The sequence below is a fragment of the Numida meleagris genome, chromosome 2, assembly GCF_002078875.1.
Source record: "Numida meleagris isolate 19003 breed g44 Domestic line chromosome 2, NumMel1.0, whole genome shotgun sequence".
NCBI classification, from domain to species: domain Eukaryota; kingdom Metazoa; phylum Chordata; class Aves; order Galliformes; family Numididae; genus Numida; species Numida meleagris.
In genome coordinates, this window is record NC_034410.1 from 130,121,065 (window position 1) to 130,146,635 (window position 25,571).

At 40.0% G+C, this 25,571-nt stretch overlaps 1 protein-coding gene across 1 annotated transcript in view; it reads right to left on the bottom strand.

The window, feature by feature from the left end:
* RSPO2 (R-spondin 2) overlaps positions 13,108-25,571 on the bottom strand; it is a 101,078-nt gene continuing 88,614 nt past the window's right edge. The window contains exon 5 of the mRNA XM_021388247.1: positions 13,108-15,713. Coding sequence (XP_021243922.1) covers positions 15,607-15,713 — 107 coding nt within the window. The 3' untranslated portion in view covers positions 13,108-15,606. The remainder of the gene's footprint in view (positions 15,714-25,571) is intronic.

Below are 25,571 nucleotides of genomic sequence, written 5' to 3' on the forward strand. Positions count from 1 at the left end.
TCTGAGTGAGGGTTCCCTTCTTCATATGAGCTATGATTCTGTGGTTGCTAAGGTAAATGTTACAATGCCCAAGAACTTGTTCTGACAGTCTTTGTTTTTATGCTAACAAGGAAAAAAATGTTTCTGCTCAGAGCTTTGGAATGCGATTGCTGTCCTTCTCCTCCATGGTGACTTTCCTTTCAAAGGCCCAGTAAGACCTAGACAAACTAGAAAGAAATGAAGTGCTGCTATTCTCTTGGCAACCTTTATTGTAGACATGGAGGGCAAAAAACAGTCAGGTTCTGAGTGTTGCTTTGACTTCCAGTCTACACAACAAAGCAAAACATCCTCTTTGGCTTATATTCAGCCTTATGATACATAGAAGAATGCATGAAGTTTAGTGCAAAATACACCATACTGCCTTAAAGCCTTGTATATTTGAAGTCATTTCCATGGTTTGACTTAATATTTACCACATGAAAATATAACTTTATTTAATATTAAATTTATGAATGCATCTTTGAGCTAATACATCTTTTCTATTGTTCTAGTTACAATCTCTCTTTCTTTTGCTATTATAAACATTTTGTTGTGCAATGGCTGAATGTTTCCAGTTATTTTGTACAGAGAGCTTGAATTAAATAACAACATGGGGTAAGAGGATTTAATGAACAGGCAGCAAGTCAGAAAAAAAATGTATGAAGGCAACAGATATGACCAGTGATTGAGGAATATTGTGCAGAAACTGAAGATTTTGAAAATCTTAAATTCTTTCAACTTGACAGCAATTTGAATAGGTGACATTAATTCTAAGGAAGGATCCCAGTATTGCAGCATTGCAGCAGACAGTGAGTATCCAGAAAAGGGTAATTTGGGTGTTTCCTGCACTACCCTGAGCAGAACAGAGGATGCTGTGTGCATCATTGTGAGGGTGGTTTAACTCCTTTATAGTGTGCTTAAACTCCTTTATAGTGTGCTCAAGCACACCTGTTGGCTTGATAAAACTCATCCTCATCAGACAGGTCTCTAGCAAGGAGGAGGAAGATGGAGATTCAGTTATGAAAAGTACTTTCTGGGGCATTTTAATGACCATCATGCAAAAATGCACTACAGTTTGTCATTGCGTGGGCAAATAGTGGCATGACGAGCATTCTTGCTTTGGCTGTTTCTCCTGAAGGTATTTCTGCCACTGATCCTTTCATTTGTTTCAGCACTGGGGCCAGTTTTGCCTCTGTCCTTTAATGTGTAAGAAAATGTCATGTTGGTATGGACATGATCTGACAGTTCTCTGGATAGGGTTGAAGTTGTATGTCTCCCTTGAAGGCACTAGATTGAGCATCTCTGAAGGTTTCCCAACAGAAGTAGAGACAAGAGAATGGCTGCACTACTAGTTGCGTGCTGTTAATATTTCTTAACATGAAAAAGAGAAACTCCAGTCTTTCTAATAAGTTTTAATTAGAACACTGACATCTAGTCAAAGTGATTTTAAGAGGTCGCATGGATGTCAACCAAGCAACCAGAAGAATATTAAAGAAACAAGACCTGAGATACAGCTGTATGAAACTTTAGGCCCTAACTTTTTCAGAATCTCACTGAGGGACAGATGAGTAGCCACTTTCCCTCATATGTTTCTCTCTAACAGCATATCTCTCTCCAAACACTTTCTAATGCAGACTATTGAATAAAATACCAGCTTTGTACAAACAGGTTTCCTTGCAGGACACTGTGGCCTCAGCACTCATCCAAATGACTTATTCTTGAGAAGGGGATTAAAACTACAATACCCTACAGCTGCAGCAAGTTACCATAATTCCCACTTGTTCAGCCAGCAAAACCTGCAATATCAGTTCATCTGCTGACATCAAAAGTACTGATCTACTGTTGTGCGTGCCTCAAGTACAGTGTGTTCAGCCAGAGTCCCCTTAAAAACCTAGGCTTATAGGTTAAATGGTTTTGAATTTACACTTACCTAGAAGACAGAACAGTAACATAAGAGATCCTGTAGCACAGGGGCATTTCAGAACACCAATTTATGTGAAGTTAAGCATCTGTTTTTATTCTAGGTCTCCATTACTGTCAGCAAAAAATATTACTAACTACTGCTTGACATAGAATATGAGACAATAAAATGGATCTACTAAATAAGTTCCTTATTAGAAGCGCCTTAATTTTTTTTTAAGTACCGCTGCTACATTTCCAATCAGAGAATGAAATTCATCTATTTCTGCAGCACTTATCAAATGTTTCATTTCAGACAGAAAATCACCTAGAAATATTTGCACAGAACTTCTGATACAGTTTCAAAGAAGCATAGATAGACAGACAGATAGATGCTAAACTATCAACCAATCCAGCATAGTTTGTTTCCTTTACCATCTCCTCATAAAGGTAGCTCATAGTTTGTTTGTTTTTTGTTTTTTTTTTGTTTTTATTTTTCTGATTGAAAGAGGTTGTCTTGTGTGATGTTCTAATCTATTCAGGACTGTTAATTCCTCTCTAACCTGAACGTTGTTAGCAGTTCCCTCAGCTCAGCACTATCTGGCATGCCAAACATCTCAGGGTGACTTTTCAGATTAAAACTGTGGTTGTTCTCAGCTCAGATGAAACATGACTAACACATTTTGTCATGGTTATCTGTATAGCATCACAGTGCTAGCTCAACTTACCTTTTTTCTTCTGCTGCAGCCTGTTTTATGTATTGCTGTTCCTTTGATCCTAAGCAAGAGACCATGCATTGCAAGACCAATCCTGAAAGCTCTCCCAGGCTGGCACACCACCACAAGCCTCAGATTTATGAACCACTTTTCATTGGGTGGGCACTAAGTTTCCTAAGTAGATTGCCTTCAGTATTTTCCACAAGAGCTCAACAAATTTGAAAAACAGTTTTCAAGAATATTGCAAAATAAATGCACGAATAGGGAAGAATTTTGCATGTGGAATTTTCCTGCCGAAAAGGATTTGAGGGTACTGGTGGATGATAACCTGGAAATGAGACAGCAATGTGCTCTCACAGCCCAGAAAGCCAAATGTGTCCTGAGTTGCATCAAAAGAAGTGTGACCAGCAGGCTGAGGGAGGTGATCCTGCCCCTCTACTCAGCACTGGTGAGGCCTCACCTGGAGTACTGCATCCAGATGTGGAGTCCTTAGTACAGGAGACCTGTTAGAGCACATCCAGAGGAGGGCCACAAAAAATGATCCCAGGGATGGAACGCCACTCCTATGAGTATGGGCTGAGATCTGAGGCTGTTCAGCCCAGAGAAGAGAAGGCACTGGGAAGACCTGATAGCAGCCTTTCAGTATCTAAAGGGTGGCTATGAGAAGGAAGGGGACAGACTCTTTAGCAGGGTCTGTTGTGGTAGGACAAGGGAAAATGATTGCAAACTGAAAGAGGGGAGATTTAGATTGAGTATAAGGAAGAAGTTTGTTACAATAAGGGTGGTGAGGCACTGGAACAGGTTGCCCAGCGAGGTGGTGGAGGCCCTGTCCTTGGAGACATTCAAGATCAGGCTGGACCAGGCTCTGAGTGGCCTGATCAAGTTGTATATATCCCTGTTCATTGGAGGCGGGTTTAGGCTAGATGACCTTTAAGGGCCCCTTCCAACTCAAATAATTCTATGATTTTCTGACAGCATTGCTACTAGTCTGCTTTATCCTGTGTTGTGTGAGAAACAGTCTAGATATGGGGAATTTTGCCGGAATATCAACAAACACAACCTCTGTTTACTTAGTTTGGTATTGAGAAAAAGAATATGCGTGCACACCAAAAAAACAAAAATCCATCAACAACATATATAAACCCCTATCCTCTTCTGTCACTGTTTTCCTTCTTTCTGCTGTGGGTTACACTCAGAATCACAGAATCACAGTATTATTAAGGTTGGAAAAGACCTCTAAGATCATCTTGTCCACCATCCAACTACCACCAATATTGCCCACCATCCATGTAGCTAGTGCCACATCTCCTCATTTCTTGAACGCCTCCGAGGACAGAGACTCCACCACCTCCCCCGGCAGCCTGTGCCAGTGCCTAACCATTCTTTAGCATGCTGCAACCCCAGCTTCAAACCCTTTTGCTCTTGCACAAACTCTTCCTGGTTACAAAAACGTTTTGCAGGAGGAAAGAGCATCCTGACCTCATTTTCATCATTAAAGTCAGATGCTGTGGCTCAATGTGCCCCTAGGAGGCAGAACTGATGAGTAAGAAGATGCCATTTTCATGCAGTTCCTTTTCTGCACAGAACAGCCTATTCATGCTACGGGCCCTGTTCTGCAAAAATCCTTATTGAGGTCAACACAGTTTACTGATGATTGAAGTCTGTATAAAGTTTTGCTTCAGTGAGAACTGACAAATCAAATCTATCTGCCAGTTCTTTAAGAAAAATCACCCTTTATTGTGTTTTTCATCTGAAATATTAGGATTCAGCAAATTTCCTGAGAACAACCACTGTGTAACTTTAATCTTTTGAGAATGGATTGTGATTGTAATGACAAAAGCCAGCATCCTCCTCCTGTACCACATTCCCTGTCTCTGAATGTCAGCATTTACTAGCACATTATGTATGGGGGATACGTTTACAATTGGTTATTACTCATACTTTTATTTGTTTCCAGGTGACTGTTCTTAATGTTTAGCACAACATTCGTATCTATAGCAGCCCATCCCAATTTACAGCATGAGACAGACTAGCGTTCATCATCATTTTCTAAGGTAGACCTGTATACTTAAAGATACGATTTTTTAAAAAATCTGTACAAGCAATTAAATGTAATAATTGGTCAATACCTCATCTATAAAAGCTTACCAAGAGTCTTGGAGCTTTCTAAGCCAGCAGATGGTGCCAGCTTATAGCTTAAGTTCATAATTTCTTGCCTGTGCTGGCTGGCAGTTTTATTATGCAGTCAGCAGAGCACAGTAGTCTGCATCCCTGACTGTCCTGGCAATCCCCTGCCACTTGACAGGTGATCCCTTTCTTCTTCCTGCTGCTGCTGCTGTCTTTAGTGGGGGGCAATTAAACTAACAGTGTTCACTGAGGACAGGCAGTCCTCTTAGTAGGTGTTTCCAACCACCTTGCTACTGCAGCTCCACAAGCAGAGGTGCTGGAAGCTGTCATCACATACCTCTTCCATTTCAGGCTGTAACATTAGAGGTGTTTTCCCCCATTATTAACAAAAAATATTCTTAAATTAATATTTTTGTTTGGAAGGGAGAATGGGCAACCCTCCTTTAGTGTGCTGTGGATTTCTTCCCAATGCCGAGAGCCTATTCCCATCACTGAGGTATGCCACCAATGTCTGGTGGCCTCTTCCCTGTGGTCCCATCTCCCTGCAATTGGGTAACAATGTCTGTGCTCAGAAATCTCTCAGTGAGGATTTCCTAGATAGCAACAAACCTCTGAACAACTCAGCAGTCACAGGCCAGCAATGAGCAGCCAAGCAGCCCTTGAGTTTTAGCAGATACTTTGCAACACAAGTGTGAGCAGCCTAAGCAAACCACAGTGTCCCTGGACTTCCGACTGTACTCGCCGTTAGAGTGAACAGTTGGCTAACACATCTGAAAATCAAGTGTGTTAATATTTTGCAGGAGTGACTGACAAGCAGATTGTTCTCAAATCACAGATCCACCAGACTGAGGATATTGAAGTTGACAGCATTCAATAATTTGTAGCTTTCTCCTTCAGTTTCTCACAATTTACATTACAGCCACTGAAGGGAAACCTACGACCAAAGATTACCAATAGACTCATCATCCCAACATGACAGCCCTGGAAATTCAGACTGCTCTTTTACACACATGTTGCAAAAAGGAATGATCAATGGGAGCTTGTAAACTCCTCGTTCACAGGAACCCTGCCAAAGCTGGAACACTGCACCTGAGCTGTCACTTTCCATGCTCTACAGGAATTTAGTGGAACACTGTGGCACTTAGGGATGTGGTTTAGTGGGTTGATGGTTGGACTAGATGATTTGAGTGTTCTTTTCCAACGTTAATGATTCTATGACACTCAGAATAATTTGTATTTTCTTTAACCTGGAGACCTAAAGATATTGCAGCTACCAAACATAGGCTATTGGTTTACATTTCTTCAAGTTGTTAGTCCCACTCAGTCCATCAAAACTCCTCCAATGAAGAGTGAGATGCAGACTCTCAGAGGTGCCCCTACCTTGACATAGTGGCACAGGGTGCCCATGCCTAGGCATATCCACAGCTGCACTGACTCAGGGGTGTACTTGCCCCAGAGTGGGTTGCAGTGCCCCAGGGGTTGTCTGTGCCCTGGTGCAAGTTGGTCACAGGTCCCTCGGAGGGTCCATTACCCCTTCAGCATGGAGCATTTCATTCCATAAGAGTACCACTTCAGAGCCCAGCAGCTGTCAGTGTCTTCATAAAATATTTTTGGATAGCAACACTGGTGGCTTCTGGGTTTGGCTCAAGTTTTTTGGAGGGGATGGATTTTCCCTCTTAATGACACCTGTTTCAGAGCCAGTTGGACACAGCAGTGACCATCAGTGTGTGGTTCACCACCTCTTTGCACAGGTCACCATTGCTTGCCCCTTGGCTTAAATCTTACAGCTTGTGCCCACTTATGCTTGTATGCCAAATACAAATTTGGAAAAAAATAAAACGTGTTGAAAAATAAAATGGTCATGTGTGACAAGATACTGAAGACAGCACTGAATTTCTAACACCTTAAATATTTATATCATACTTTAATGCTTTATACTCCCAAACAATTCTCATCAAAAGAATCCTTTGATCTGGTAATTAGTATTTAGAGTGGTTAATTAGGGTGGGATTTTTTACTTCAAAAAGTAGTTTTACTGATTGACAGGTACCAATAGTGCCCATTTCTTGTAGTCATCTTCCTTTAAATCACTTACTGAAATAAATAGCACATGGAAGAAATAATGTATTCTCCTTTCAGTCTTTTTACAAACAGAAGAGTAAAAGTTAGAAGCCTGGCATTTTTTTCTGAAAAACTAAGAAACTGTTTTGAAGCTCACAGTCTTCTAGGTAGCAGTTTGCATAGCTGGCACTGAACTGGCGTTGAATATGCAAGACACTGGGCTCTGGCCAGTGGTTTCTTATTCTGTTAAGAAGTTCCCATTTGCACACATGCTTTCTATCTCTCCTGTGATTCAGAGATACCAGAACTGGTAAAAACATCACTCTTGGAAGAAATGAGAGTATTTTCAGAATTCTGAAGGCTTACTAAGCTTATATTAGTGTTTCAGTTCATGCTGTCCCCCACTGATGAAAAACTGCATTAGCAATTGTATTTTTCTTGAAGACTTTTTGTCTTCATGAAAGAGTTATTCCCTCAGAAGGCAACAAGTTTACCTATATAGACTGAATGGGAAGAAGCCAAGATCTAATATACAAGTTCAGCTTTTTAATAATGAAATAAATTTCTGTGTTCCCATTTACAAAGAAAATACTGACCAGATCCATCTTCTTATCAGATCTGCAGCTCCTTACCTGAATGTGCCACACACTACCCCCTATGGCACATAGCTTTATGCAATCCTAAAGAGACAGCTGGTCCTAATCAGTAAAGATATTCAATGACCTCATTTTATTTTAAAATGTGATACTTGCATTTTTTAATTCCATGTGTACAAAATATCATATATTTCTGAACTACTGTTATTAAAAAGCTATTATGAAACATGTAAATATAACATGCATTTTAGAAGTACTTTGCTTTGAAGGGTTGAAACTTTGTGGAATCTTGCCACAGAGAGACTTCACTGGCAAACAGCATTTGTGAGACTGTGCTTCTGATTACATCGGATGTTAACTTCCAAAATATGTAAGGGTAGGTTTCTTGCCAGTTTAAGATTACACTGTTCTTCAGCTTGGGCAGCAAATCTTTGGAATGTGTTTGTTTCTGTCTTTATCTGCATCTGAATGAATGCCAGAATGAATTTTCTCAAAAAATGGGATGGCATTTTAGACACTAGCCAACTCTATTTTTACAAATGTATGCCTTCCTAAATTCATGGTGATTCACTGGACGTTTCTATGGTCCTCCTGGGATCTTACAAATCAGATGACTACAGTGGCATCAGAAAGATCTACAGATTCAGCGGCAATATCTAATGAGGCTCCTGCACCTAGATACTTGTCTCAGATCAATGCAATATAGCAGCCTGTTATGTAGCAAAATCACAGAATCACAGAATTGTAGGGTTTGGAAGGGACCTCTAGAAATTGAGTACAACTTCCCTGCAAAGCAGACTCCCTGCAGCAGGCTGCACAGGTAGGCGACCAGGTGGGTCCTGAATATCTCCAGAGAAGGAGAATCCACAACCTCCCTGGGCAGCCTGTTCCAGTGCTCCATCACCCTCACCGTGAAGAAGTTCTTTTGCATATTGGTACAGAACTTCCTGTGCTCCAGTTTATGGCCATTTCCCCTTGTCTTGTCTCCACAGACCACTGAAAAGAGGTTGGCCATGTCCCTTTGACTCCCACATTTAAGATATTTATAAACATTAATAAGATCACCTCTCAGTCTTCTTTTCTCAAGGCTGAACAGACCCAGGTCACTCAGCCTTTCCTCACAGGGGAGATGCTCCAGGCCCTTTATCATCTTCATGGCCCTTCGCTGGACTCTCTCCAGGAGATCCCTGTCTTTTTTGTACCGGGGAGCCCAGAACTGGATACAGTACTCCAGGTGAGGCCTGACCAGGGCAGAGTAGAGGGGGAGGATCACCTCCCTTGACCTGCTGGCCACACTCCTTTGAATGCACCCCAGGATCCCATTGGCCTTCTTGGCCACCAGGGCACACTGCTGGCTCATGGCAAACCTGTCGACCACCAGGACCCCCAGGTCCTTCTCCACAGAGCTCTTCTCCAGCAGGTCATGCCCCAACCTGTACTGATACTTGCAGTTAGTCCTTCCCAGGTGCAAGACTCTACACTTGCTTTTGTTAAACCTCATCTGGTTTCTTACTGCCCAGCTTTCCAGCTTGTCCAAGTCTTGCTGAATGCCAGCACAGCCTTCCAGTGTGTCAGCCACTCCGCCCAGCTTTGTATCATCGGCATACTTGCTGAGAGGGGGCACTATCACCTTGTCAAGGTCATCAATAAAGATACTGAACAAGACTGGACCCAGCACTGACCCCTGGGGAACACCACTAGTCACAGGCCTCCAACTGGACTCTGCGTCACTGATCACCACCCTCTGAGCTCGGCCAGTCAGCCAGTTCTCAACCCACTTCACTGTCCACTTATCTGTCCCACACTTCTCAGCTTCATTATCAGGATGTGATGGGAGACAGTATCAAAAGCCTAGCTGAAGTCAAGGTGGATGACATCCACTGTTCTCCCGCCGTCTACTCAGCCAGTGATGCCATCACAGAAGGCTACAAGGTTGGTCAAGCACAATTTCCCCTTGGTGAATCTATGCTAACTACTCCTGATAACCTTCTTCTCTTCCAATTGCTTGGAGATGGCCTCCAGAACAAATTGTTCCATCACCTTTCCGGGGACAGAGGTGAGACTGACTGGCCTGTAGTTTCCTGGATCCTCCTTCTTGCCTTTTTTGAGTGACACTGGTCTTCAGGCACCTCTCCTGTTCTCCAAAACCTCTCAAAGATGTAAGAGAGCAGTTCGGCAATCACTTCTGCCAACTCCCTCAATACACATGGATGCATTCCATCAGGGCCCATGGATTTGTGCACATTGATCCCACCCAGACACTCCCAGACCAACCCCTCCTCAACCAGAGGGAAGCTCTCCATTTCTTGGACTCTTTCTCTTTGCTCTGGGGTCCAGGAGTCCCTAGCGGGAGTCTTTGAAGTGAAGACCGAAGCAAAGAAGTCGTTCAGCATCTCCGCCTTCTCAGCATCCCCTGTTATCAGGACACCCCCCTCGTTCCACAGGGGACCCACATTATCCCTAGTCTTCCTTTTACTGTTGACGTACTTAAAAAAAACCCTCTATATCCTTTGACAGCTTCAACTCCAGGTGAGCTTTAGCCTTCCTCATCACATCCCTGCAGGCCCTGACAACACTCCTACACTCCTCCCAAGAGGACAGCCCCTTTTTCCACATTTCATAGACCTTCTTCCCTTTGAGGAAGGGATGCACCGATCCTGAGCTTGGAAGAAGTGCTTAAATGTTGCCCAGCTCTCAATGGCCCCCTTACCCTCAAGCACTCTAGCCCATGAGGTACCTCCAAGTAGGCCTCAGAAAAGGTCAAAGCTGGCTCTCCAGAAGTCCAGGGTAGCAATCCTACTTTTTGCCTTACTTCTTCTACACAAGATGTTGAACTCCACCATCGCATGTCCTCCTGTAATCAGCTCCAGTAAGGACGTACCTTGAATGTTGTGTTCAGTTTTGGGCCCAACACTGCAAGAAAGACATTGAGGCCCTGGAGTGCATCTAGAGAAGGGCAACAAAGATGGTGAGGGGTCTGGAGCACAACTGCTATGGGGATTGGCTGAGGGAACTGGGATTGTTCAGTCTGGAGAAAAGGAGGCTCAGGTGAGACCTTATTGCTCTCTACAGCTACCTGAAAGGAAGTTGTAGTGAGGTGGATGTCAGCCTCTTCTCCTAAGTAACAGTGATAGGATGAGAGCTAATGGCCTTAAATTGCACCAGGGGAGGTTCGGGCTGGATATTAAGAAACATTTCTTCTCAGAAAGAGTTGTAATGCATTGGAACAGGCTGCTCAGTAGGGGTGGTGGGAAGGTTTTCAAGAAGAGGATAGATGTCAGGGACATGGTTTAGTTGGCATGGTGGTGATGGGTTGATGGTTGGACTAGATGATCTTAGATGCTTTTTCCAACTTTTACGATTCTGTGATTACCGTAAGACCCCTTAAAGTTCAGTAGGAAAGCGATAATATTTGCAAGCCAAGACATATTCTCCAAGTGCCACTGTTTGGGTAATCACATTTCTCTCTTGAGCTGAATTTCTATTTTGAGAAGTGACTGAGGAAAAAGAAATCAGTGTTTATTCATTTGTGGCCTATAAGCTATTAGTTAGGTTTTTTTGGTATTGCTCAATTAAAATCAACAAGATTACATGAGCTTCACTGAAGAAATAACTTGAAAACAGGGAGACAGGGCAGCAATTTCTCAGCAGGCATAATCACAGAGATACTACCTACCAGTTTATGTAAGGATCCAGCTTCATTGGAGTTCATTAGACATGAACAGTTCTACCTTGCATAAAGAATGAAAATAATGAAAATGATTTTAAAAATCTGTTGGAACCTTGGAAAGTTACACAGTGGGCTAAGGGCATCATGTAGGTCAGGTTGCTCTAACGCTTCCTAAATTTAATATTGTTTCCTCTCTCCTGGACGGAGGCTTCTCATGAAAGAAACGACGCCAAGCTCAGTGTTTCCAGTAAAGAGCTAAACAAAAAGCTGATAGTTGTTTGTAGGTTACATGTTCAGAAGGGTACATTTTGTTCTTGTTGGTGTCTGTCCAAAATAACATCAGTGTACTGGAATTCATGCTGGCTTACACGATCATAAGTGGAAGTGAACTAGTGTCAAGAGACAAGTACATCTTGTTGGTGAAGGGAAAGAGATGTGCCTTTTGAATTCAAAAGGCTCTTTTACCTTCAGTTAAGCGATAGCATCAGTCATTACTAGCCTCATCCATTTAAAAAAGTATGGTACTTGTGCAGGTCACATCCAGTCAATTTTGTTCTATATTCTATTTCAATAACATAGAAAAGTCGAAGCATTGATTTTGGTCTTTGTTTGCAAAAGTCTTCTCAGTTTAGAAGCTTTCAATCTAGCATTTATCTTTTTTTTTTTTTTTAATTTTCACAGACATCTCTATGTTAAGCATACAGTGTCAGAGAATAATTTTCTAATACTGGTATTTGTAGCATGCAAGGTTTGCATTACCATAATGTGGAGCACAATTTTTCTTTTCCCCAGTAATAAGAAAAGAGAAATGTAGCAATAATCTCTCACTAGCAAGAACAGCTGAGATGTACTGAAAACCAGTCAGCCACAAAATAATTACTTTAACATTGCATGTTTTTTTTTGCAGATTTTTTTTTTGTTTCAGTTAAGCAGATACATACTAGGAGGCCAGGAGAAGGCCAGGCATGCTAAGGATAGAGAGGTCCTGAAAGGAGAGAGAGGCTATACAATTGTCTCTTCTGAGAAAGGTGAATATGATATAAAAGAATATATGCTTAGGAAAAAGGACTTTTTGCACATAATTGTAATGTAATGGTTTTTTTTAAACCAATGAATATAGTACTGAAAGTTCTTTATCTTACTAACTTGAATCTTTCTTACTTTTAAACAAATTTCCAGTAGTTAATGGTTAAACTTTGGGCACAAAAACAGTGTGAAGACAGAAGCTCCACTGCTCCAATTCCTGCCAGTATTTTAAAGAAACATATAGATTCAAAAGGTAGTGACAGCTCAGAAAAAGAAAAAAATTGTGTCTGTGGGTATTTAACCTGGAAAAGGAGCTAGAGGGGAATCTAGCTGCAGTCTTCAGTTGCCTGAACAGGGCTTATAGAGGAGACTTAACCCAACTCTTCTCAGCAAAAAGACAAGTGGGAATGGACAAAAATTGCAATAATAAAATTCTTACTGGACAAAAGGAAAAAAAAATCCCTGTGAAGGTGGTCAAATACTGCAACAAGGACTAAAGAGGTTATGAAATCCTCCACTTTAGCCATACCTTAGTCCTATTTCAAGTGGGGATTGGGACTAGATGGTCTCAAGGTCTCTTCCAACTTCAGGAGAAGTGTGATCTTATGAAACTCAGAATGTTATGAATATTTTGATAGGATCTACTGTGTAAAAGGGAATTGAAACAGTTGTCTAGGACAACAAAGAAACTACATATGAGGGCACTTGTTACTTAGGGATGAGTTTCTTGTGTATATATTCTCAAGAAAATCTCAATATGAAGATGACTAGGAAGAAAGAAATCAATGTGCATCTAGTGTGCAGTGCCTGTATCCTTTTCAAACATGTTGTAAGTATCAACAAAATAATAACTGTTTAGGCAATCCTCAAATTTTCCTGTATAGTGGGAGAAAATCTGGATCCACACACCTTCTTCAATTCATCTGTGTGCATGCTGTTCCGAAGGAATACACTCCTTGAATTAAAAAGGACCAAAGATATTTTAGTCAGAAGCTTGTGACAACATTTTATTGTATTTTGCAGCATTCTTTCTATGACATGCCTAATACATCCGTAACCGCTACTAGAAGGATGGTACGAGGGTATTCACTGCACTTACAGCCAAATTTGATAACCAGTAAGCAAACAGGCAGCTACAGTTTATATTGCCCCCTTTTTTTTCTATTATTTTAAATGAGCGCTTAAAGTCTGAAATAGCAGCCCAGGTCAGAAAAATCTTACTGTCCTTATCATTATTATGTTCTAGGTAAATACGATCATATTCTAAATGAAAGGTGAAAACCTCATGGTTAAGTGGAAGTCCACTAGCAGTTTCGTGGAATGTTCATATGTGTCTAAATACTGCACCTTTTTTTTTTTTTTTTTAGCAACACTTGTCCTAGCTAAGTATGAATATATTTGTACTTACAGATGCTTTACTTCCTAGTTTCCTTATAAAGTATATAATCCATAAAACTCAAACTAAGATTTGTGGGATTTTTCTAAAATATATCTCAAGAATATATTTGTAGGGCTCTGGGGTCTGTTTTGCCTTTTCCTTTGTTCGAGAACATCAGGACTCCACGTGCCTGGTAACACCAGTACAGTTTAAACCAAGTCATGCTGAAGCTTTATTGACTAGGATCACAGTGAGAGTGCATTTGAGCAGCCTCTTCCTCTCTGCTCCCCTGTTCTCTGCAATCACTTGCAGAGACACCACTCAAACTATTTCAGAGGAACAAAAGAGATGAGGAAAACTGTTCAAATACTCACTAAGCTAAGTGTCTATCCTTGGGAAGGATGGGCTCCAGATAACCATTTTTGTGTTAATAAAGCCAAATACCCATGCCTGGAGGAGACGGACTCCTCAAGCAGTTGGCTAACTGCCAGAGTGGACAATATGGAAAGACGGCTTTTGGTGGAGCTAGTATTATCCTAGCTCAGAAGTGAGTATAGAAGCAGAGGTTGGAAACGTTCACAGAATCCTAGACTTAGGAAAGATCCTTTTGTTAGAATTAACTCCTTAGCCAGACCTGTTAAAATTTAAATATAAATAATTTTTAACAAAACTCGCTGGTTTGTGCAGGTAATGATCCAAGTTTTAGTCCTAGAACTAGAATAACTTCTGTAAGTGACAGCATAAGTGAGAGGCATTTTACTTGTGGGCTTTTCCAAGAAGATATTCAAAAATCTCCTTGAATAAAAGCCCAATAATGCAAGAATACCAAATCACACATCCTGAGCCATTTTAGCTACTCAAAAAGACACGTTCCCCCAACTCGAGTGCAGATTAAATTTGCTAAACTTCTACAAGTAACGGGCAATACTGGGAAATTGACTGGTGCTCGCTATACTGTTGAATGAAGCACACTGCTTTTTCTTTTGTTTCTCCCTATTCAGGTATTCAGTTGCTGTATCTGACTGGATCAGGACTAGCAGAAATAAAACACTGTGCATTACATTTGAAAAACTACATATACAATCTTAGATACCAAGAACGTTCTGTAAAATTTCTTTCCTGACACTCAAAACATCTATCATCATGCCTCATCTTTAAAAGTTACCCTACTTTTTCTGAGACAAAATACACTAGGGCTGAGATAGGAGTAAAGAAGAGCAGAAAAGAATTGCATTTTACCAGTCTGGCAAGTATACTTCAGAGCTGACACTCCATTGTGAGGATCAGTACAAGGTAGTCTAGCATCTGAATGTGCTTTACAAACAAGAGAAAAGATCCAGTTTGTAACTACTGAGAAATATGAAAAGATCCTTAAAACATAGTAAAAAGTAAACATTTACTGGATTACTTTAAAGTATATTACTAGAACCAACAGGACATAACTTTAAACATGTATGAAGTATTATACATAAAAATGCATAGATGTACAGTAAATATGTTCATTTATATGTAGACAGAGTAATATGTACACATAAAGTCTGTTGCACATCCATAACTCTAAGCAGTGATTCTTGTGGTATATTGTCATAAAGCAGTTTTATTATACTCGTACAACAGTTTCAATGTAGTAGGTGTTGAGAACAATGCATATTAATGCTAAGTATGTAAGTCATATCCATTTACTCTTGAAATGTACAAATACAGGAGATAAAGGCCATAAATGCAATAGTACCTACACCTCCAAGACTTCCTTTTTTTTATTTAAATATGCACAAGTCCGCCTAATGGTGATACATAGGTTTCTTTCCTGCTTCCATTCAGTGTCAACACGTTGACCAAACACTCAATATGAAATCTTTGACACACCTCAGCACCACTTCCACTGATTCAACTCAGTGTGCTCCTGACCTTGAAGTCTTCAGGTCAAAAATAAGAGGAAAAAAAATAAAATAAAAAAATATATAAATAAAACAAACAAGCTTGTGGGCTTCTTTTCACAAGTTATTTGCCACCAATACTGTTAAAGCAGCTGAATCGTAGTGCATCCATGGGCAGGAGCATATAGCAGCTTTTGTGCACTTTGCAAAAATATATTAAAAAAAATAAATTGAGTCTTTACTGGCTTGTTTTGTCTGTAGCTAAAAAGATGCTGTGCTGTTTCTGAGCCCTCTCCATCAAATTCTTTTTCTTCTTTTTCTTCTCTGTTTTCGTTGCCCTCCTCCCTAAAAACAAAGGGAAAAACAAAATATCATTGAGTCAATTAAGCAAAAAATACAAAGGCAGTATTAGAATGCAGCCAAAAACCTCAGTGGCACAGGAATTACGGCTGGGGACTGCAAATGTAAAGTTTAGTTAATACACTTTGATCATTAGTGAAAACAGAACTTTTCGATATGGTACAAGAGGAAGCAAGATCCTGGACTGTCAGCACTTGTCCACACGCAGTTTTGCTGGTATGAGTAACAAAGTTTACGCGGGTCTCGGTTTAATGGGATAATTCATGCAAGCAAGTTATGCAAGTGCCTAGGGCCCAGAGCCAAACAAGTAGGTAGACTCCTAACTCACTACAAACTGGATGCATGCCTTAGACACTTGCGTAAATTTGCTTGAGTAGGTAATCCTATTTAAGTCAAGTCTAATATATCCCGGATTCCAATGAGAAATCAGGCATTGCAGCCCAAGTATTTGGCTGGATGCTTTGGCAGAAAGACCGCTGCCTCTGTAAATAACTGCTATTATTAATTAGTAACACACAGTGCCTAATTCTCACAATGCATTACCACGCTGAAACACAAATTTCATTACGCACTTTTTGTGAGCAGAAGTTCAATGAAAAATAACCCAAATCATGAAATCAGGATCAGTGAAGGAAAAACAATTCTCAGATTCCTGAAATGCGAAAGTTTTTTCCTGTTCAGTTCTAATAATAAATCAGTTAATTTTGATAAACTCAGCAAAGATCCCATGGACTGAAAAAGTGCTAGACAGAACAGACCTAATTCAGCATTAAATTAACTTTTATTTTATTACACTGTATTTAAATCCTATATACTTTAGTAGGATTTAAGAAGACTGAATAGTGCTTTAAGTGAGACTAGTATGCATTTTCTTAGCAGTATGATATAAAGAAATATGTGATCAGTGGAGAAGAAAATAAGGATATTATTAGGATATTTACTGCAGAGATGCCAACTCTAAACTTTCAGGAGAAATAATTAAGAAGGCATTAAAACAAAATTCAAATAACAGACAACACAGAAATGTGAAAATGTATTTTTCAACTACAATGACAGCACATGGCTGAATGAATCTAATATTAAAATTATCAAAATGTATGATTCATTAAACATATAAGGATTACATATGTGTAATGTGCTGCCTAAGCTACTATTCTCTAGGAATTATTAGAACATTAGCTTTCAAAACAGGACAGGACATTAAGTTAATGAGAACATGAGTTTAGTCCATATGAAAATCATAAGGGTCCTTGGAGTTTACTTCTGCTTCTTGTTAAAGTCTGGCATTAATGCTACTATGGCATTTTGCCATTTTTAAATCTAGTTAATCCTACACAGTTAAACTTCAGTCCAACCAATCATTAATCAAAGCTGCTTTTAAGTTAAAACTCTTTAGTAACACTGCATCTAATGACTAGGCACACCTAATGAGGTCAGAGAGAAGGAACACTTGACACAGAGCAGCATTACAACAAGATGGTTTCGATTATACACATTTCCATATCAAGTTTTTATTATGTGATTCTACTAGTTGGTATATTGTGGAGCATCCAAATGTATAGTTGAACACTGCATTCTTTCTTGAACTTTAAATATATTCTAATTATTTTAACCTGAATCTTGGAAATATTTATTAAGGAAGTAGTAGATGATCTGAAACAAGTGACAATGCTGCTAGTCAGAAGACCATCAGAATCAGTTAGAGCTTTACTGGAGTTTTGCTATTCAGTTTGCTTAGTGATCTTACATTGTGAAGTTTCACTGTACCAATCAACAAAAGAAATACAATTTCCAGTAAGCACCACATTTAATTTTCTCTATGATGTCCTCGAGTGAAGTAAAAAGCTCACTGTACGTTTCAGATAGTAACAGATTCTACTCTTTGTACTCTGAAAACTCTGACATGCACAGGTAAAAGGACACACAACTCGCTTGGTGTGCATCTCTAAGCCTTAGAAAGTAGTTTGTGTAACATGAGTACCAAACCATATTGCTAATATTGCTCCATCCTAAAACAGAAATGAACTATAGTAGATTTCAATTAGGTGACACTGTATAACAAACACATCTTCATGTTCCTGATGCCCTGCAGCAGCCATCCCAGTGCCTGCACAGAGCCTCCTGAAGAGTGAGCCACCCCTCTGGTACGAGTGATGAAGTTGCCTTTACGAACTGCTGAAACCTACACGGCCTAGTCTCCGTAAAAATAGGCCTGCTAGAAAGGGAAAACTCAACAGTCCCCCTCCACACGTGCTGGGAGGCACTGAGGCCTACACCAGACTCTGCCACAGCCTCTTATTCAGCCCAGCGTTTCCTCTGGGCCTGGCTCCAGCTGTCCTCTATCAATAGCAGGTTACAGCATCACTGCACAGACACAGGGAGACAGTATCTGACAGAGTATTCCTGATCTGCACAGCCTGATCCTTATCAGCAAGAGCCGTGGGGAGCGGATCGCTGAGTGCAGTGCCTAGGGCTGCAGCCAGCAATGCTCTTCCCGTGGCACTGGGTCGTCTGCAGTGATGCCTCACCCGCCTGTCAGCTGGCAGGTAGCCACGGGCCTCATTTCTTCTCCCCAAGTTGTAGGCCTCCACATCAGGTCTGATCCTCAATCTTCATTTTATTATTGCAGACAAGACAGTGTATCCTTGAAAGTCCTTAGTGTTAACAGCAGTGGGAGAAATGCAAGTTATTCAATTGAAGAGCAGGATACCTGAACACAGGCTGTTTAAGTTACTGTATTCCTCAAGTGGCTTTTCCCTTGCATGCTAACTAGATAGCTAACTTTTCCTTTTCCAGCTTGAAGAGCATTTTTTTTTTTTTTTAATCTCAAACTATGTTGGTTGCTCCAAAAGTAATGTCTCCAATTTATTTCCATGGAAACTGCAACAAAGAGGTCAATAACACTATTTGATAGAGCAAATTCTCAGCTACAAAACACTATTTTTCAGCACAGTCACCACCATTAGCTCTGCATTTTTGCCAGTGGTGAACAAGACCCTGCATGCCACACTCAAAACAATCTGAACCAGTGGAGGTGACCCACTGTCACTGTCACTACTGCTGAAACGCACCTGCCACCATGTCGCTGTGCTCATATCCACTGTTTGGTTCATCAACAAATGTCAATGAGTGGAATTTTTTTCTGCATGGAGAAATTCAATCCCCCACCTTTGCTTCATACACACTTCCATGTCAGACGCCATTTTGTCAGTGCCCCTCTGATGCCATCTGTCACACAGCAACAACATTAATGGGATATTGGTGGGAATGTTCAACCTCTACTGCTGTACCACCAACATCCACCTCTGACATCACAGGCCAACATAACAAAATGTCAGAGCACCCTTCACACCTAAAAAAGGGCTCCTCAACTTTTACTATCTGAGTCAGCTCAGAACATAATTTGTAGAAATGTGTTTAACATTCTGTACAGTCAGGTGTGGACAATGAAATATATACAGGGCATAGGAAAAAGCCAAAACACACCTAGATTTCATGTTCAGTTATCGAGCAAATGAAACCCTTTATAAGCTTATCTTTCATTCTGTATCTTACAGTTCTGCACAGAAGCAAGACTGGCAAAGCTAAGCCACCCTTTATTGCAATATTATACAATTCAGTTTTGCTGTTTGCTTTATAAGTTACCAGTGAATAAGTCATCATTTTCTACTAAGTACATTATCACAGTCATTTGTCTCTTTACAGTGCTGTTCATGAAACTTTTGCTTGGACTACGTGCTTATGGTAGGTGGACAGTCAACTTATTGTTAGCTAATAACATACCACAAATTCTAGCAGTATAATGACATAGAGATAAAGGTACATAAACATACAGGTAATATTGGAATCCCAGCATCCATTCCTGAAAAAAAATATTTATGCTAATATATGCAGCAATTGTCCATACACCAAAGAGCAACAGCTCTAAATAACTGGTACTACGTGGGTGATTCTTCTTTTTTGTTGTTGTTGCTTTTCTATCGCGTTATCATCATTGCTCCTACAGCAGCTGCACGCTGCTCTATTAATTAGCTGCTCAGTTCCCTGGTTTGTCTCGGGCCCTGAGCTCAAAGGAGTTTGGAAACATTGCACATTCCTTCTGGACGGACCCTCCTTGTCAATTCAGGACTCGCATCATTTGGTTCAGAGGGAGCCTTCATCAACTCCTGTCAGCTGCAAAGGCTTTCCACATACAGAATCTAGAGGGTAGATTCGTAACACTCAGGGCATGCCTGACTCTCGAGAATTAAAATACAACAGAGAGCCCCAGCTGCACCGCTCAAGACCCCTGGCTCAGTTCAGTGGCCAATTTAGCCTTCATTTGCTGTATAAATACTGTTGTATGTACAGCTCTTCTAGTGAGACCCATCCATTTTTAGTTTCAGCAGGTGGAGAAAACAATATACATCCACATGAGGGCAGTAAGGATTTAAATTTAAAACACCTAAGAAAAGAAAAAGAAGCTATCTGCCTATTTACTTCACACTGTAATTACCTGACAATTTTTCAGTGTTCACCTACAAAAAATATATTGACTATTTTACTGAGATCAAAATGCTTAGTACTCCCCTCTTTATTTAAAATAATTTCCTCTTCTACTGATGACTACTAAATAGTGGGATTAAAGGTGTATACCCTCTTCCCTTTCTAGTATTTTCATCTGCAGAATTTCCACTGCTAGTTGTAAAGGCACAGCGATATCCTGGGATAATAACAAATTAAATAAATGCATTATTTGACCTTTTCTTCCATTTCATTTGTCCTTTTATGTTGTATATGTTTTAAGTCATTCTCCTACAGATGTAGTTCTAATTCAGATCCTGTGTGTGGCAGCATCTTCTCTACAGGGTAAGCTAGAAAAGTTATGAGACTCAAGTTGGACCACTGCAGGATAGCAGACACTGCATGAACTAATAGCAGCAGCCGAAGGATGGGTGACTAGTACCAGTCAAATCAAATCAACAGAAACAGGGAGATGTAAGGTGCTGGAGGAGCCCTGTCTCACATGACAGAAGGAAAGCTTCTGTCATGTATAAGCCTTATCATTTCCTCTTCATTTGCAGTGCACATCAAACTATACAAACAAGCAAAAGATTCAGTCCAGAAATTAACCTCCAAAGGCAAATGATCTCTTAGTACTTTCAGTTAGATGAAAAATATTGGATACAGAAACTGCAAGAGAAATACATGAATTGTTAAGAAATTTTATAAACATATACTCAGTGAAAGAAAAAAAAATCCCCATTGCTACTAAGTCAAGCTTAAAGCATACCTAAACCATGCAATTTCCCAGTCAACTCTGACAAGTGGCCCACACAGGAAGACAACGCAGTGAAGTTTAATAACATAGCAAACGTTACATCATTAGCATCACTAGCCATGTCAACTGCTATGGAGTTCATGACAGATTTCCTAATGAGAATTTAGTTTGCAATTATTTTAAATGTTATCAAATGTAGGCTTAAATTGTCTATGCTGAGTGCGTGCTTCAGACAATATAATTTGGGGGAATCAGCCAATGTAAAACAGCCATTTTGGGCAGGCAGTGAAAGACACTGGGATTTGGATGGTGATACTGGAAAAAAGGAGATGGGTTGAGGACATGGAACAGAAAGAGCCAAGTGTCAGCAGCCAGTGCCTTGTATTCTTGGGTGAATTTCTGCTGTTGTTTGAAGTCTTACACACATTTGCCTCAGAAAGCAACAGAAAGGATGTTATGAAAATATTAAGTCCATCAGCTGTCTCCACCACCATTTCTAATCCCAAAATATCAGACATTATAAAGGTGGGTTAATATTTGCAAAGCACTGAGATCTGATAACAGCGGACACCTCAGAAAAGTCATTAATTATGTGATGTTCTTCATTCAATTGCAAGGGTTGAAGTTTCAAGGTTGAGCAAACTAGGCCTTAGAAAAATTACTAACCAGAAAAAAAAAAAAAAAAAAACATATCATAGTTATAGACTGTATCTTAACTGATATGAAGGAGGAGGAAACGAAGGCATTTCTTAACTTTGAAGTGCTAGATTTTGCAAATTTAATGGTCTTTTTTACTTTTTGGTGCAATACTAATATTTAAAACATATAAACGATACATAGCTGTGGCTTATTAAAATTAATAAAGCAATTACAATAATAGACTATGAAAATTACTTTCCTTATGTAAAAGGCACAATTTGATGTTTTTTTGCATATTCTTGTTTGTCTGATATGAGCTTTACTGATGAAAATCAGAAAGATTTCTGTCTTGAATAAACTTTGAAATTTGTACACTAATCATTAAGAAAGCACTGGTCATGCAGAGCTGTCTTGTGTGAGACTTCATTCAGTTCCTGGCAGCCAGAATTCTGACATTTTGTTTTCAGCTTAATCAGTTCCGAATTTGGAGTAAATGATTATATCCCATCCTACACATAACATAGAATCATAGAACGGTTTGGTTTGGAAGAACCTTTAAGATCATCTAGCTACAACCCCCCGCTACAGGCAGGGACACCTCCAACTAGATTCCTATAGGCAGGGACACCACCCACTACACTGCATATACTCGGAGTTTGTATAATGACAGATGACAGATACTGAGAAGAAAGTTAATTTAAAAGAATCACATAATAATTTCTAAGCTAAAAAAAAAAAGAAAATTGTCCCAATTTTCTATAACAACCCCACTAGCTCTTTTTTATTACTTAGGGCAAGAATAAGCAAAGTGAGGTACCCTTGTCCTCCCAAAAGCGCATGTCTACTTTTCATCTGGCCAGAACGAAAACTACCTAACCAAAATTAAATCTGATGTTCTTTCCTTCTGGACAATACTGTGTATCATCAGACACTGTCATCTGTTTAAGATATACTGATTCCTACACAAAGAATGGAATATACATGTCACAGTCTATTAAGAGTTCAGTGGATTTTTCCTCAACTTTAGGGCAAACTGACTGAGAAGAGTACTCTGGCTTTGCTGACAAGCAGTGCACTCTCCACAGTGCAGTTTTACGATATGTACTGTAGATGGCAGTGAGATTAACTGAAAACGGGCTTCCAATTCCATCATTTCTAAGAATATTCATTTTTCTTTACAGAAGTACCATTTACTCTGCCTAGAAAAACAACAACCGGTTCTATTAATTAAACAACACAAAACATAGGACTTCACACTTACAGACTCAGGGAAGAAAGCAAAAAGAAGCACGCTGTGGGAAGAGGAAAGCTTGCAAATGCAAGGTGACATGGAAACTCACAGAAAACTGCCAGAACTGAATAGTACAGATGCTTTAATGCCGAGTCAGATCATCCTTTCACAGTCATGTGAAAACAGGTGGGTCTCCAATGATGTTAAAATGTTTACCTAATGTGGATTTATCTCTGAATCCAAATGATGTGGACATTGGTGGCATAGTGGTGACTCACTAGTATTATCTTGGTCAGTGATGTGTCAGATCAGGTGCTTTGCAAGCAGAGCCAAGCAAAATGTTTCCTTTGGAAGGTTTGTGGTTTTGTTCTGTCTTCTTCCCTTGGCAGTTCAATATAAAGCAAAACAATAAAAAAATATTTATACAATATTAAGAATGTGCATACACATGTAAATATACTCTATCTACATAGGTAACAGTTATTAGTGAAGAAATAATTGGCTTGGTTGCCACCCTCCCCTGCCCCTCCCAAGGGATAGCTCAGGAGACAGCATAGGCCAGGGACTGCACCCATTGGTGTGTTCCCGGTCTGGGAGCTCAGAGCAGGGCAATGCAGATGTGGGCCAACCTTTGCCTGTCAACTTTGGTGACACAGCAACCCCCAGCACACTTAATTAATTGCCACAGACCCAGTCACTAATATCAGTCATGGCCAGTCTGGATTTAAGAGATGTCTTGAGGTACGTGGCTTTATCCCTAAATGTATTAGGGTAGCTCTATTGCCAGCCTAAACATTGGCACTTTCCCACAGCAGCCTATGAAGGCTCCTGGACTTTTTACGCACCTGCAACCCCACTAAGACTTATAAGCATGCCAGGTTGATTGATGCTGTAACCAGTTACTTCTGCATCATACAGCTACCAGAGGGTTCTTCACTACCAGAAGCTTGAAAAAAGAGCCCTCTATACCTAAATCTTGTTTCCCAATAGTCACAAATCAGTTTTTCCACAGATAATAAAATACAGTGCAGCCACTGATCAAAACCAGATAGGTATAACATCCAATATGGCATTTCATCTTGCTAAAACTTTTGTTTATGCACCAGTACTCACAAACAATTGTCACAATTTTAGAAACGTCTTTGTTGACTGTGTTGAAAGGGTCATGGGACATTAGGGACAAAACAGGGCAGCACAGCTTTCCCAGGATGTTGATGCCATTATTTTTTACAGCAAACACCCCATGGAGAAAACAAGGGAAAAAGCTGGACTAAAGGGTGTGTTTCAGCACTTCAGAGGAAATCCACAGTTCCCTTCCTCCCTCAGAACTAGTGTTCAAATAGGTGCACAACTACTCTGTGTTCAACAGAACATGTAAATGGTACCACTTCTTTGGTTTTAAAGGAGATTTATTGAGATTAAAATACTAGACAATGACTTCTCCTGTTGCCTGACAGACTAAGCCCAGAACACGAAGGAAAGAACTTGCATGGCCATTGGGTATTTGTTCTGTTTCATGAAGAATTACCACAATGCCTATTTTTTCTTTCAAGCATCATGAGACTAGGGCTTTGCTGTACTCCCAGCATGTCAGAGTTTCTGGCACACAGACAGCACCTGTGGAGGCCACCTCAAAGTCTGGCCATCGAACTTCTAGAAACATTCAGCATGGAATTAAAACTACTAAACCAGTTTTCCTCAACTTTTCTCCTGGATTTTTTTCTGAGTGTTTGAGCAATGAATGGTTCAAGTATTTGCATAATTCTTGCCATGAGATAAACTTTGCACCCCCACCACAACAAAAACAGCAACAGTAGCAACCTCTTGGAACTGTCCCTGCCTTGCTGAGAAGTGCTGTTAGATGACCTTTTTTGACCAACTGGCATTTGAGGCTTGAACATGAGCTGGCTGAGGACGGTAGGAAATACCACCAAATCAGGATCAGAGACCTGAGGAAAATTGAGATTATTTCTTTTAGGCCTTGTTGAAAGCTAAACATACACAGACCACGGAACCACCTAGTTTTCCCACCCCCTCACAGCACAACATTGGTTTATACCACACATAAAATTCTTCTTTCCTTGAAAAACAACTTTGCTTCTTTTTTTCTTTGATATTAAAGAGAATATAGTATAAAATCATCCAAATGCAGAAAATTCAATCTGATATGCTTGGAAATTTTCACAGTGAAAGAAAGTCACATTTGAAGTAAATGACTGAGGTGTTTTTAAATTAATTGTTATTTAAAACAAGGAAATACACGCACAATCGAATTATGCTATACTTTCTTTAAATTATGCTCTACAACAATTCCAAATCAATTCAAGTCCACTTGTATTAGCAGCATTTGAAATGTCATATTATCTTCATATATTTCAATTTTAACTGCATAGAAAGGACAAACCTTGAGCCAAATAACCTGTGATTTCTCAAAGCTTATTATTAGACTTAGCAACTTCAAGTGTCTTGTTTGCCTTGAGGCAGCAATAGCTGCTCTTATCTGGAGTTCACTACATCAAGATTGTCTCAGAACTGCAAACCTTTTCAATGTCTGTATAGAAATAATGGATAAAGGGTTAGAAAATTAGATAATGCGTCTCTTGAAGAATGCTTACACTTTATACTAAGGTAATTAAAAACAAGGTTTTATTCCCTAAAACTAAAAAAGATGAACAGATTGCAGGTGAGAACTGCATTCAAGAGGACTTCTAGT